Consider the following 15,619-nt stretch of genomic DNA (forward strand, 5'->3'; position numbering starts at 1 on the left):
CAAATATCCCAGATGGGAATACCCCTTTAATTTAACTTAAAAGGGTTGTTTCACCTGAAACATTGAGAGACTTGGCTATTTTCAGAAGTCCCACAGAAATGAATGGAGAGTGCGCCACGCAATTGCAGCTGCCACTCCATTCACTTCTATGGAACTGCGAGAAATAGCTGAGCCAGCTATCTTCAGCCCTCCCACAGAAATGAAAAGAGGGCAGCTGCGCATGCGCTCTCGTTCTCTTTGGTAGCTTTGTTCTAGAGATAGGTACGGGTCACACATCCTAGTGATATGCCACCAATTGGAAGAATCTTTTTTTGCCCTGCTGGTGGCTGCAGGTAATTACAGTGTATATATATATGTCAGGAAACAAAAGAAGTTTAGCGCTGGGCTCCCCCTTCCCCATGGGCTACACAGCAGTGCCATGGTCTGCTTCCATGTTAAGCATGCCCCTGCCTATCAATTTGCCCCTATTACTTCATAGTTTGGGATTATAAACAGGTACTGACTTCAGTGCAAGTCTGTGGAGGGAAGTTCTTTAGACTGGTGTTTTATACAATGGTCTAAATCTCCGCCCTACTTGCAGCACGACTCTTACGACTCTTGATAATTGTTGGACATCGCAGGCAGTCCGTTTGCTAGGACTGAAATCTACACCTCATCTACTTCTTTAAAGTAGCGGGCATGGTTTAAAACCACCAAAAAGTTACACATTTTTCCCATGTGGGGCTTGTTCCAAATTTGTGACTTTTTGCTGCTAAAAACATGCAAGCTTCCCTAATTCTCCAAAGGAAGTTTGTAAAGCAGGTAAATGTGTAATATGCAAAAGTGCACCAATAAAATAAATTCCACTTACTTGTTTTATCAAGTTCTAGTCTGAAGAGCAAATCCAAGAATTCCTTTGCTAGCCCTTGTCCCAAAAAGATTTTTACAAGGTTGGCAGCCACCTCCTGTCTACACTCAGCCGATGTAGTCTCATCGATTAAAGTTATTAAATGTCCACTTTTTTCCTATTTAGAATATATGTCTTTTAAAGATCTGGGTAAATCACAGCATGCAGTGAACAATTATATTCAGCAGAACAATACCATGAATACTTAGCAGTTCCAACTGCAGATTGAGAACTGAATTCATATTCAGGACAGTTATTTCATGTTTATGGCTTTAGCTACAGGAGTATCCTGATAAAAACTGCAAATACTTTTTCCTGCAAACCATTACTGTTTATAATTGTGTCAATAGGCTGCAGTTCACTGGCACACTACACATTTTGCAGGTCTACATAGCAAATACTTGAAGGTTATTAGGCTACTTTCACACTAGCGCTTGATCGGATCCGTTCTGAACGGATCCGATCATATTAATGCAGACGGAGGCTCCGTTCAGTACGGATCCGTCTGCATTAATAACTTAGAAAAATTTCTAAGTGCGAAAGTAGCCTGAGCGGATCCGTTCAGACTTTCAATGTAAAGTCAATGGGGGACGGATCCGCTTGAAGATTGAGCCATATGGTGTCATCTTCAAGCGGATCCGTTCCCATTGACTTACATTGTAAGTCTGGACGGATCCGCACGCCTCCGCACGGCCAGGCGGACAGCTGAACGCTGCAAGCAGCGTTCAGGTGTCCGCCTGGCCGTGCGGAGGCGAGCGGAGCGGAGGCTGAACGCCGCCAGACTGATGCAGTCTGAGCGGATCCGCATCCATTCAGACTGCATCAGGGCTGGACGGAAGCGTTCTGCTCCGCTCGTGAGCATCTTCAAACGGAGCTCACGAGCGGACAGCAGAACGCTCGTGTGAAAGTAGCCTTATTCTTATCAAAATAAAACACCTTTTATAGCATTAGGCCTCCTGCACACGACCTTGTGTGCATCCGTGGCCGTTGTGCCGTTTTTTTCGCGGACCCATTGACTTTTAATGGGTCCGTGGAAAAATCTGAAAATGCACCATTTTGCAGCCGCATCCGTGATCCGTGTATCCTGTCCGTCAAAAAAATATGACCTGTCCTATTTTTTTGACGGACAACGGTTCACGGATCCATTCAAGTCAATGGGTCCGTGAAAAAACACGGATGCACACAAGATTTGCATCCGTGTCCGTGATCCGTGGCCGTAGGTTACTTTCATACAGACGGATCCGAAGATCCGTCTGCATAAAAGCTTTTTCAGAGCTGAGTTTTCACTTCGTGAAAACTCAGATCCGACAGTATATTCTAACACAGAGGCGTTCCCATAGTGATGGGGACGCTTCTAGTTAGAATATACTACGAACTGTGTACATGACTGCCCCCTACTGCCTGGCAGCACCCGATCTCTTACAGGGGGCTGTGATCCGTACAATTAATCCCTCAGGTGCCGCACACTGTGCCACTAATGATAATACAATAGAGGGAGGGAGGGGGGCCGGGGGGGGGGGGGGCGCACACTGGCCACCAATTATATTCAAACTGGGGAGGTAGGGGGGTCTGCCCCCTGCTGCCTGGCAGCCCCTGATCTCTTACAGGGGGCTATGATACGCACAATTAACCCCTTCAGGTGCAGCACCTGAAGGGTTAATTGTGCGTATCATAGCCCCCTGTAAGAGATCGGGTGCTGCCAGGCAGCAGGGGGCAGTCATGTACACAGTTTGTAGTATATTCTAACTAGAAGCGTCCCCATCACCATGGGAACGCCTCTGTGTTAGAATATACTGTCGGATATGAGTTTTCACGATGTAACTCAAATCCAATGGTATATTCTAACATAGAGGCGTTCCCATGGTGATGGGGACGCTTCAAGTTAAAATATACCATCGGATTGGAGAAAACTCCAATCCGATGGTATAAAAGGGACTCCTGACTTTACATTGAAAGTCAATGGGGACGGATCCGTTTGCAATTGCACCATATTGTGTCAACGTAAAACGGATCCGTCCCCATTGACTTGCATTGTAATTCAGGACGGATCCGTTTGGCTCCGCACGGCCATGTCCGTTGATCCTCCAAAAATCAAGGAAGACCCACGGACGAAAAAACGGTCACGGATCACGGACCAACGGAACCCCGTTTTGAGGACCGTGAAAAAATACTGTTGTGTGCATGAGACCTTATAGTGATGCCCTGCATCTGTATTTGCATCTTGAAGCAATGGCAGGTACAGGTACAGCCTGAAAATCAGTGGTAATTGCATGCAAGCACTGCAGCTCGGCCATACATGTAAGGTCTCATGCACACGACCGTTGTTTGGGTCCGCATCCGAGCTGCGGTTTTGGCGGCTCGGATGCGGACCCATTCACATCAATGGGGCCGCAAAAGATGCGGACAGCACTCCGTGTGCTGTCCGCATCTGTGGCTCCTTTCCACGGCCCCGCTAAAAAAATAGAACATGTCCTATTCTTGTCCGCGCTTTGCGGACAAGAATAGACATTTATATTGCCGGCGCCCTTTCCGATCCGTAAATTGCGGAAGGAAACACGGGCGGCTTCCGTTTTTCCGGATCTGCGGTTTTCGGACAGCAAAAAACAGCACGGCCGTGTGCATGAGGCCTAATAGTGCCATCAAATAAAGTTAGGAAATTGCTATTAATTCAGACCCTCAATTTATTATGTATAACAGCTCTAAATTGGTTCTTTATGGGCAATTAGTCTTATAACTGACAGTCCAGTCTACTGTACCTATGAATATTGTTTACCTGATAGCCCCATATGCCAAGATGTGACTTTAGGCTACATGCACACGACCATATGTATTTTGCGGTCCACAAAAAATAAGGATGATGTCTGTGTGACATCCGTGTTGCATCCATTTTTTTTGCAGATCCATTGTAACAATGCCTATCCCTTTCCGTTAAACGGACAAGAATGGGACATGCTCTATATCAGGGGTGCACAACCTGCGGCCCTTGACACCATTCTGTGCGGCCCCCAACCATCTGGTAACAGACATGTATGCCTATGTCTTGTGGCTGCTCACATGCATTTTTCATGTATTTCTCCTATTAGATGGGAGTCCTAGAAGTGTAACTAGACATTAATGGTATATAATGTGTGTTCAATATGCCATAAGTACAATATTTCAGTTGTTAATACACCTTTAAATTTTAATTGCGGCCCTCGTCATTGGTTCAGTCTGGCAATGTGGCCCCCAACCAGGAAACGTTGTGCACCCCTGCTCTATATTTTTTGAAGGACTATGGAACGGACATGCGGATGCAAGGACAGCACATGGTGCGCAGTGGCACAAAAAGTAACATATAAGATATAAAGACAAAATTTTTTTTTTTTTTTAAAAGCCACCACTAGCCCACCCTGCAGCTTCTTGGCTGTGCCTCGACCACCGTAAACTATGTATCCCTTATATCAAAATGCTAGCAAGAAAATATGTTTGTTGCACTTTTTGCTACAAAAAATGCAAAAAAATTGAAAAGCAAACTATTTTGCAGGGTATAAAAAAATATATGATAAAAAAATAAAAATAATTTATGTAACTTGGAAGTATATCGCCAAAAAATGGACTAAAAACTATTTAACTAACCAAACTGAGGGTGCATGCACACCACCATTTCGCTTTCCGTTCTTCTGATCCGTCATAAGGAGAGAGAGAGAGAGAGAGAGAGAGAGAGAGAAAAAAAAAAAAAAAGATCCTGTTGCATCAGTTGTCATCCTTTTGACCCAAACAACTGCATGGAGTACTTTTGTTTGCAGACGGATCTCAGACGGAAATGGATGACAACTGATGCAACAGGATCAATTTTTTTGTTTTTTTTCTCTCTCTCTCTTCTTCTGACGGATCAGAAGAACAGAAAGCTAAACGTTGATGTGAATGCACCCTAAATGTAAAAAAACTGACATGCACATCCCCTATTACTAACCAAGCGTAACTGTCTAATGTATCCCAAGGTTAGATTGGACATTCCTTGTCAACTATTTTTTCACACTTATCTCAAACACAATTACACTAAAATCAGAGTTTTTTAACTTAGTATATTTAAGACACTCATAAACCAGAATCTGTTTCACACTGTATTCAGATATCCTATGACAACAGGAAACTTTGCAGAAACATAATACTAAAACCTCATACAGCATTGTTCTCTCTATTGCATTACCTTATGAGATGCTTTAACCTCCTGACACAGCAACTGCACCAGAGGCTTGTAGTAATCTGAAGGTAAAACAGTCTCATCACGGAGACGCACTTGCAGCTGCAGAGAACCAAGGTTTCCCCTAAACAGAAGGGACATCGCTGTTAGAGAAGATTGTATTTGAATATAATGTATGATAATCTATTTATCTACCGTATCTATCTATCTATCGACCTGTTGGTGTGCCACATGCAAAGATCCTTCACTTAAACTCTATAAATCTATATATCTATAACAAGATGGCAAGATGCTCTTTGTATAGAGTCATCACATATGTGAACAGGGCTGGATTAAAAAGCATCTGTCAGCAGGGTCAACCCCCTGGACTTTGCTGATTACTACAATACTTTATTTATTCTTTTAATTTGCAATGCTCTTGAGAACAATCTGTTTCTTGTAATATGCATTTTGGACTCCTGGAGCACCATGGGACTGGTTCAAGCCCTCGAAGCACCAATTCAGCAACACCATGCTGTTGAAGACATTCCCACTTGATTGACAGGGCCAGACATCTCACCTGGCTGTGCCAATTTCACACCTGTGCTGTTGGTCCATGTATTGGCACAAATGCAGAGGATCTGCTGCTGCTTCCTAAGCAGTGTTGATACTTACTGCACTTGTGCCAATACTCAGATCATCAGCACAGGCACTAGATTGAGGGCCAGGCCTACCTGTGGTAGTCCCTAATCGCTGGGGCCCACACTGTGGACACCACTATGCTTTATTACAGCCATATCTAGGAGAGGGGAGCACAGTGGAAGTTATGGAACCACCTTTTCTCAGCAGGATAGGGTACCACAATGCCACCAGGAAGGGTTTTATATACATATTAGCAGCAGTGGTAAATAATGTGCCTATATTTCTGCATTTATTAATAGACCACCACATCATTATATTTTTTTTACTTTACTGAATTGTTCAGAGGAACATGATTTGGATTGAGTGCAGGGAATTTCTCTCAAGGGCTTTTCTTTGCTCTCATACAGGGAGTGCAGAATTATTAGGCAAGTTGTATTTTTGAGGATTAATTTTATTATTGAACAACAACCATGTTCTCAATGAACCCAAAAAACTCATTAATATCAAAGCTGAATATTTTTGGAAGTAGTTTTTAGTTTGTTTTTAATTTTAGCTATTTTAGGGGGATATCTGTGTGTGCAGGTGACTATTACTGTGCATAATTATTAGGCAACTTAACAAAAAACAAATATATACCCATTTCAATTATTTATTTTTACCAGTGAAACCAATATAACATCTCAACATTCACAAATATACATTTCTGACATTCAAAAACAAAACAAAAACAAATCAGTGACCAATATAGCCACCTTTCTTTGCAAGGACACTCAAAAGCCTGCCATCCATGGATTCTGTCAGTGTTTTGATCTGTTCACCATCAACATTGCGTGCAGCAGCAACCACAGCCTCCCAGACACTGTTCAGAGAGGTGTACTGTTTTCCCATCTCACATTTGATGATGGACCACAGGTTCTCAATGGGGTTCAGATCAGGTGAACAAGGAGGCCATGTCATTAGATTTTCTTCTTTTATACCCTTTCTTGCCAGCCACGCTGTGGAGTACTTGGACGCGTGTGATGGAGCATTGTCCTGCATGAAAATCATGTTTTTCTTGAAGGATTCAGACTTCTTCCTGTACAACTGCTTGGAGAAGGTGTCTTCCAGAAACTGGCAGTAGGACTGGGAGTTGAGCTTGACTCCATCCTCAACCCGAAAAGGCCCCACAAGCTCATCTTTGATGATACCAGCCCAAACCAGTACTCCACCTCCACCTTGCTGGCGTCTGAGTCGGACTGGAGCTCTCTGCCCTTTACCAATCCAGCCACGGGCCCATCCATCTGGCCCATCAAGACTCACTCTCATTTCATCAGTCCATAAAACCTTAGAAAAATCAGTCTTGAGATATTTCTTGGCCCAGTCTTGACGTTTCAGCTTGTGTGTCTTGTTCAGTAGTGGTCGTCTTTCAGCCTTTCTTACCTTGGCCATGTCTCTGAGTATTGCACACCTTGTGCTTTTGGGCACTCCAGTGATGTTGCAGTTCTGAAATATGGCCAAACTGGTGGCAAGTGGCATCTTGGCAGCTGCACGCTTGACTTTTCTCAGTTCATGGGCAGTTATTTTGCACCTTGGTTTTTCCACACGCTTCTTGCGACCCTGTTGACTATTTTGAATGAAACGCTTGATTGTTCGATGATCACGCTTCAGAAGCTTTGCAATTTTAAGAGTGCTGCATCCCTCTGCAAGATATCTCACTATTTTTGACTTTTCTGAGCCTGTCAAGTCCTTCTTTTGACCCATTTTGCCAAAGGAAAGGAAGTTGCCTAATAATTATGCACACCTGATATAGGGTGTTGATGTCATTAGACCACACCCCTTCTCATTACAGAGATGCACATCACCTAATATGCTTAATTGGTAGTAGGCTTTCGAGCCTATACAGCTTGGAGTAAGACAACATGCATAAAGAGGATGATGTGGTCAAAATACTCATTTGCCTAATAATTCTGCACTCCCTGTATAGGATTCTATATTCTGTAAGAATGAGAAAAACCCTCTTTTGTAATAGTGACTTATTTTTTGGAAGGTGCAAACTGTGATATGTTAAAAATGTATTGTAGTTTTATTAGTATAATTTCTTAGGTTATTGTCAGTAATGATTTGGGTGTGAGTGAATATAGTAAATATCCAAACAGTAAAACAGTTTGTAACCTGTTTCTTTAAAACATTGAAAAGTCCGTAAGCAGTCTTACCCTGCAAAACTGCTGACAGCACTACATAGCAGACCCGGAAGGCTGTTTAAACACACCATGTATATGGTGTGATTTTAGTTTGCTGCTACAGCAGGTGCCCTATGGGCAGCCCCTAATGCTGAAGTACCCATGGGCTCTTTGTAGTAAGCGGTCCACAACCCTCCTCTGCTCTTGAATGATAGCTTTAGCACCCATCCAGGAGTCTGCTATTCAACAGGGTTGTGGAGTGCTTACTGCAAAGAGCCGAGGGTTGTTCAGTGCTAGGGACAGCCTGAGGGCACTTGCTATAGTGCCAGACTAAAAACTTAGCTTTCTCAGCAATGAGGCTACTAAAACAATAAGCAAGGTTTAAACGCAGGTTTAATCAGCTTTCCAGGTCTCCTATAGTTTTGGAGGGTCAATACTGCTGACAGGCTCTCTGTAAAGGGTTTGTCTGGAACGGGAGAAAAGGGTTAATTATTTTAAGAACATGAATTAGACAAATTTTCTCTTGCACTCTCCACATCAATTCATTAACTCGTTTTAGGTAATTTAGTGTATGTTATGGTTAAAATGCTAAAGAATTGAGATAATTGGAAACGCGTTCTCATCATAAATTGTGCGAAGGATAGACAGACTCTGGTTGGCAAACAAAATATTATTATTTTTTTAGATCTGTATTCCTTTAATGTGCCTCATTATACAGATATTCAGAAATTCTGTACCGTTAGCATTGACATGTTTTAGTAATTTTTTTTGTTTTCTGTGATATTAAAGAACTCTCTTTTTTCCCCTAATGTAGATATCCCCATAGATTCTAATGTGCAAACAGGTTGTCCCTTTGGACAAAATACGTGACGATCTCACAGCCTTGACTGAATTGATAAAAAAAGTCATAGCTGACAATGGTAAGAGAACTTTATACAAAGAATACATATATTGTGTAGTGTATATATACAGTACAGACCAAAAGTTTGGACACACCTTCTCATTCAAAGAATTTTCTTTATTTTCATGACTATGAAAATTGTAGATTCACACTGAAAGCATCACAACTATGAATTAACACATGTGGAATGATATACTTATCAAAAAAGTATGAGACAACTAAAAAGATGTCATATTCTAGGTTCTTCAAAGTAGCCACCTTTTGCTTTGATTACTGCTTTGCACACTCTTGGCATTCTCTTGACAAGCTTCAAGAGGTAGTCACCTGAAATGGTCTTCCAACAGTCTTGAAGGAGTTCCCATAGATGCTTAGCACTTGTTGGCCCTTTTGCCTTCACTCTGCGGTCTAGCTCACCCCAAACCATCTCGATTGGGTTCAGGTCCGGTGACTGTAGAGGCCAGGTCATCTGGCGCAGCACCCAATCACTCTCCTTCATGGTCAAATAGCCCTTACACAGCCTGGAGGTGTGTTTGGGGTCATTGTCCTGTTGAAAAATAAATAATGGTCCAACTAAACGCAAACCGGAATGGAATAGCATGCCGCTGCAAGATGCTGTGGTAGCCATGCTGGTATGCCTTCAGTTTTGAATAAATCCCCAACAGTGTCACCAGCAAAGCACCCCCACACCATCACACCTCCTCCTCCATGCTTCACGGTGGGAACCAGGCATTTAGAGTCCACCTTTTCTGCGTCGCACAAAGGCACGGTGGTTGGAACCAAAGATCTCAAATTTAGACTCATCAGACCAAAGCACAGATTTCCACTGGTCTAATGTCCATTCCTTGTGTTCTTTAGCCTAAACAAGTCTCTTATGCTTGTTGCCTGTTCTTAGCAGTGGTTTCCTAGCAGATATTCTACCATGAAGGCCTGATTCACACAGTCTCCTCCTAACAGTTGTTCTAGAGATGTGTCTGCTGCTAGAACTCTGTGTGGCATTGACCTGGTCTCTAATCTGAGCTGCTGTTAACCTGCGATTTCTGAGGCTGGTGACTCAGATGAACTTATCCTCCGCAGCAGAGGTGACGCTTGGTCTTCCTTTCCTGGGGCGGTCTGCATGTGAGCCAGTTTCTTTGTAGCGCTTAACAGTTTTTGTGACTGCACTTGGGGACACTTTCAAAGTTTTCCCAATTTTTCGGACTGACTGACCTTCATTTCTTAAAGTAATGATGGCCACTCGTTTTTCTTTACTTAGCTGCTTTTTTCTTGCCATAATACAAATTCTAACAGTCTATTCAGTAGGACTATCAGCTGTGTATCCACCTGACTTCTCCACAACGCAACTGATGGTCCCAACCCCATTTATAAGGCAAGAAATCCCACTTATTAAACCTGACAGGGCACACCTGTGAAGTGAAAACCACTTCAGGTGACTACCTCTTAAAGCTCATCAAGAGAATGCCAAGAGTATGCAAAGCAGTAATCAAAGAAAAAGGTGGCTACTTTGAAGAACCTAGAATATGACATATTTTCAGTTGTTTCACACTTTTTTGTTATGTATATAATTCCACATGTGTTAATTCATAGTTTTGATGCCTTCAGTGTAAATCTACAATTTTCATAGTCATGAAAATAAAGAAAACTCTTTGAATGAGTCCAAACTTTTGGTCTGTACTGTACTGTACTGACGCCTCACTCCAATTAGCTATTGGAGATGTTATTAGTCTAGGGGTTCACATACTTTTTCCACCTGCACTGTGAATGTTTACATGGTGTGTTCAATAAAAACATGGTAACATTTAATTATTTGTGTGTTATTACTTTAAGCAGACTGTGATAGTCAGGTCACATTTTATGACCAATTTGTGCAAAAATCCATATCATTCCAAAGGGTTCACATACTTTTTCTTACAATTGTGTGTATATATATATATATATATATATATATATATATATTGCATTTTTTACTTTTTGAGTGGAAACTCTCTTTTTCGGTTCATTAACTGTATGTTTGCTGTAAGGCCTCTTTTACACATCTGTGTTAGTGGTGATATCTGCAACAAGACAGTTAGTATGTCTGTGAAGGATCCGTGTGAGCTTTTTATTGCCCTCCATGTGTCATCTGTATTCCATGTGCACTGCTATGCTGAAAAAAGGGATTTACAGCGCATTTACTGCCAATGGAACCAATGACAAAACAAAGATGCCATCTGTGTTCTGTCCGTGGTATTCATGGACCCAAAAACTTCATTGGGCGTGTTTGGTCTGCATCCCGGACTTGCATGTCTCGGTCAGTGGAAAAACAAGGATGTGTTAATAAACTCATTAAAGGGAACCTGTCACTATGAAAACACAATGTTAGCTACAAGCAGCATATTATAGAGCAGGAGCTGAGCAGATTAATATATCGTTTTATGGGAAAAGATTCAGTATAACTTGTATTTTATATAGTTATATAAATTCTCCCTCATTCTGGGCTTTAATGTCAAGAAGGCGGTCCTATCAGTGATTGACAGCTTTCTCTGTACACAAAGTCATAGAGGGGAGGCTGTCAGTCACTGATAGGACCGCCTGCTTGACTTCACAGCCCAGAATGGGTAGGACTATTACATTTTTTATAGAATCTTTTCCAGCTCAGCTCCTCCTGCTCTATAACATTCTGACTGCAGCTCAGACATCATGTTCGACGTGACAGGTTCCCTTTAAAATTAATGGACATGTGTATTGTCCATGGAGAACACAAGCAGCACACATCATTGATTTACCGACATGTGAATGAGGTCTTAGAATGTATTTAGATAGCCTATAAAGGGTACTTTTCTGATCCTAGCAATAGCTAAAACACTAACAGCTAAGCTATAGTTTCTCCAATCTGCCATTGGCAGGACCACGTTATTTTTTGAATGCTACTCCATTAATGCTTAGTGAGTTATTTTAGGTGCCAGTTACAAAGATGATGCAAAATAGGAGCGCAGCTGGAGAGTTTTCCTGACCTACAGAAACTGCAAAAAGATCTCCCATAGCCTGGAATGTCACAGACCATCATACCATAATCACTTCAACTAAAAGTCAAAATGTCTCATACTCAGGGGATTAACACATCTTAAGGACCAATTTACTCTACTGGATTCCACATTGCTTTGTTTTAAAGTACAGCATACTTACTTATCACAGGTTGAACATTTCAGAGACCTTTCTATTCCTTTTAAATACCTTTTTGTTAGAAAGTAGATGAATGTGCTATAAAAAGAACTTAATGTAAAGATTTTGAATGCTTCCTGAACTGTTTAAGTGGTACTTAAGGTTTTCTAAAGGTCTGACATTTTCTTGGCTGAACTTTCCAAAGACTATGTGACTCATTAAACAGTTTCACGTATATACAGACGTGGACAAAATTGTTGGTACCCTTTGGTCAATGAAAGAAAAAGTCACAATGGTCACAGAAATAACTTTAATCTGACAAAAGTAATAATAAATTAAAATTCTATAAATGTTAACCAATGAAAGTCAGACATTGTTTTTCAACCATGCTTCAACAGAATTATGTAAAAAAATAAACTCATGAAACAGGCATGGACAAAAATGATGGTACCCCTAGAAAACACAGAACATAATGTAACCAAAGGGACATGTTAATTCAAGGTGTGTCCACTAATTAGCATCACAGGTGTCTACAACCTTGTAATCAGCCATTGGGCCTATATATATGGCTCCAGGTAATCACTGTGTTGTTTGGTGATATGGTGTGTACCACACTCGACATGGACCAGAGGAAGCAAAGGAAAGAGCTGTCTCAAGAGATCAGAAAGAAAATTATAGACAAGCATGTTAAAGGTAAAGGCTATAAGACCATCTCCAAGCAACTAGATGTTCCTGTGAGTACAGTTGCACATATTATTCATAAGTTTAAGATCCATGGGACTGTAGCCAACCTCCCTGGACGTGGCCGCAGGAGGAAAATTGATGACAAATCTAAGAGACGGATAATCCGAATGGTAACAAAAGAGCCTAGAAAGACTTCTAAAGAGATTCAAGGTGAACTTCATGCTCAAGGAACATCAGTGTCAGATCGCACCATCCGTCGTTGTTTGAGCCAAAGTGGACTACATGGGAGACGACCAAGGAGGACACCATTGTTGAAAACGAATCATAAAAAAGCAAGACTGGAATATGCCAAACTACATGTTGACAAGCCACAAAGCTTCTGGGAGAATGTCCTGTGGACAGATGAGACAAAAATCGAAGTTTTTGCCAAGGCACATCAGCTGTATGTTCACAGACGAAAAAATGAAGCATATCAAGAAAAGAACACTGTCCCTACTGTGAAACATGGAGGAGGCTCTGTTATGTTCTGGGGCTGCTTTGCTGCGTCTGGCACAGGGTGTCTTGAATCTGTGCAGGGTACAATGAAATCTCAAGACTATCAAGGAATTCTAGAGAGAAATGTACTAGCCAGTGTCAGAAAGCTTGGTCTCAGTCGCAGGTCATGGGTCTTGCAACAGGACAATGACCCAAAACACACCGCTAAAAACACCCAAGAATGGCTAAGAGGAAAAAATTGGACTATTCTAAAGTGGCCTTCTATGAGCCCTGACCTCAATCCTATTGAGCATCTTTGGAAGGAGCTGAAACATGCAGTCTGGAAAAGGCACCCTTCAAACCGGACACAACTGGAGCAGTTTGCTCATGAGGAGTGGGCCAAAATACCTGCTGAGAGGTGCAGATGTCTCATTGACAGTTACAGGAAGCGTTTGATTGCAGTGATTGCCTCAAAAGGTTGCGCAACAAAATATTAAGTTAGGGGTACCATCATTTTTGTCCATGCCTGTTTCATGAGTTTATTTTTTTACATAATTCTGTTGAAGCATGGTTGAAAAACAATGTCTGACTTTCATTGGTTAACATTTATAGAATTTTAATTTATTATTACTTTTGTCAGATTAAAGTTATTTCTGTGACCATTGTGACTTTTTCTTTCATTGACCAAAGGGTACCAACAATTTTGTCCACGTCTGTATTTATAACCCAGGGTAGGGTGAACAACATGGTCTACCTAAAAGAAAAAATACAAACGCATATTGAAAGTCCGACTAAAAGTAATAATAATATTAACAACTTACTCGTCCACGCTAGCTTTGGACTTTCCCGGACTCAGTCTGAACCATCCTTCTTCCTGTAAATCCTGCTGAAGTCCATTTAAGTTGATCATTACCTTAAAATGACAATTTATTTCTTGTGTTTACCAGAGAGAATTATAATGGTGATAGTTTTCAAAAATAATAATCATAGTGAAAAATTTCTATACACATTATCTGCACATTATTAAAGGGAGTCTTTCACCAAATGTAACCATTATAGACCACTTAGATCAGGTTCTCCATTACTTTCCCCAGATTACTATGTTACCTTTCATATTGCAGTCCATCGCCGATTTGCTCCAAAAAACACTTTTATACCATATGGTAATTAGGTTCTGAAGGTGCCCAGGGGCGGCGTTCATGCGGCCGGTGTCCAGGCCCCTCGGCGCTTTGCTTACCAAACTCCTCCTCTTTCATCCCTCTGGCCCGCCCTTGTTTAATCTGATTACCTCCTCCTCTCTGTCTGAAATCCCGTGTCCTCGCCGCTCCACACATTCCCGGCGCGTGCGCACTGCATTGCCCATTATGGGCAGAGGAACGGGGACTTTCAATGGGCATGCGCCAGCCTGCGCAACCCGATCCAGCTGGCAGATGCACAGGATTTCAGACAGAGAGGAGGAGGTAATCAGATTAAACAAGGGCGGGCCAGAGGGGTGAAAGAGGAGGGGTTTGGTAAGCAAAGCGCAGAGGGGCCTGAGCACCTGGCCGCATGAACGCCGCCCCTGGGCACCTTCAGAACCTAATTACCATATGGTATAAAACTGTTTTTTGGAGCAAATCGGCGATGGACTGCAATATGAAAGGTACCATAGTAATCTGGGGAAAGTAATGGAGAACCTGATCTTAGTGGTCTGTAATGGTCATATTTGGTGAAAGACTCCCTTTAAAGGGATTATGTAATTTTTATCTTCATACTCACTGACATTATGATACTGTGCTCCCACAAACCAGCAAAATGCATTGACTGGACTCCCCTACTCACACAAAGGGGAGCACCAAGGAATTTTGTCTAGGGGGGGTCCAAAATGAAATAAAGTGTTGTGTGGCACACATAGCGTGCCGCACAAATTTTTTAAGCCTGGCCATTTTTCTAAGGCCATTCTATAAATAAAATTGTAGCCCTGCCCATTGTTATAAGCCCCTCCGACATATAATAGGCCACTCCCAACAAACATTGTACAGCTGAAATTATATTGTTAAGGATGAAGATAAGAGTCTCACCCTCATCCTACATAGACGCACTGTACTCAATACTCAGGGCCCCAACATAAAGCTCCTGTACTCACACTGCCCCCCACGTAGCTCTGCGGCAGGAGTTGTTGCAATTTCACTTCCTCCCTCCTAGTCCTGAATGCACCAAAAGAGGAGAGGAGGAGGAGTTGCACGATATTGAAGATGTGTAGCTCTGGGTGGAGGCTCGGCTTTACACATCATACAGAGAGGGGAGGGCCTGTCCTGCCTGCTTTACATTATACAATAAACAACAGCAGGCAACAGCCAGGAAGCTCCTCCGCTCTCCTTCCTCCCCGAATCCTGCTTGAGGCCTGTGGTTCCCCCCACCATCCGCCACCCGCCTGTGGCCTGCTGCCCCCCTTGGCTGTCCTCACCCAGCTCTGAATCCTCCTTCTGCAAATGGCAACTGCGCCCAGTAAATAGTATTCCAGACACTAATAGTATAAACTTAATGTCCCCAAAAAGAATTGTGCTAATCTGATACTGTGCTCCCCAAAAACT

General features: G+C 42.2%; 1 protein-coding gene across 2 annotated transcripts in view; it reads right to left on the reverse strand.

The window, feature by feature from the left end:
* The window catches only part of LOC122931939 (ras GTPase-activating protein 4-like), a 173,178-nt gene that overhangs the window by 52,937 nt on the left and 104,622 nt on the right, over positions 1 to 15,619 (reverse strand). For both annotated transcript variants that reach the window (XM_044286030.1, XM_044286031.1), the window contains exons 8-10: positions 13,868 to 13,959; positions 5,076 to 5,193; positions 851 to 1,004 (exon numbers count right to left, since the gene is read on the reverse strand). In XM_044286030.1, the coding sequence (XP_044141965.1) occupies positions 851 to 1,004; positions 5,076 to 5,193; positions 13,868 to 13,959 (364 nt within the window). The remainder of the gene's footprint in view (positions 1 to 850; positions 1,005 to 5,075; positions 5,194 to 13,867; positions 13,960 to 15,619) is intronic.

Source organism: Bufo gargarizans, chromosome 3, assembly GCF_014858855.1.
Source record: "Bufo gargarizans isolate SCDJY-AF-19 chromosome 3, ASM1485885v1, whole genome shotgun sequence".
NCBI classification, from domain to species: domain Eukaryota; kingdom Metazoa; phylum Chordata; class Amphibia; order Anura; family Bufonidae; genus Bufo; species Bufo gargarizans.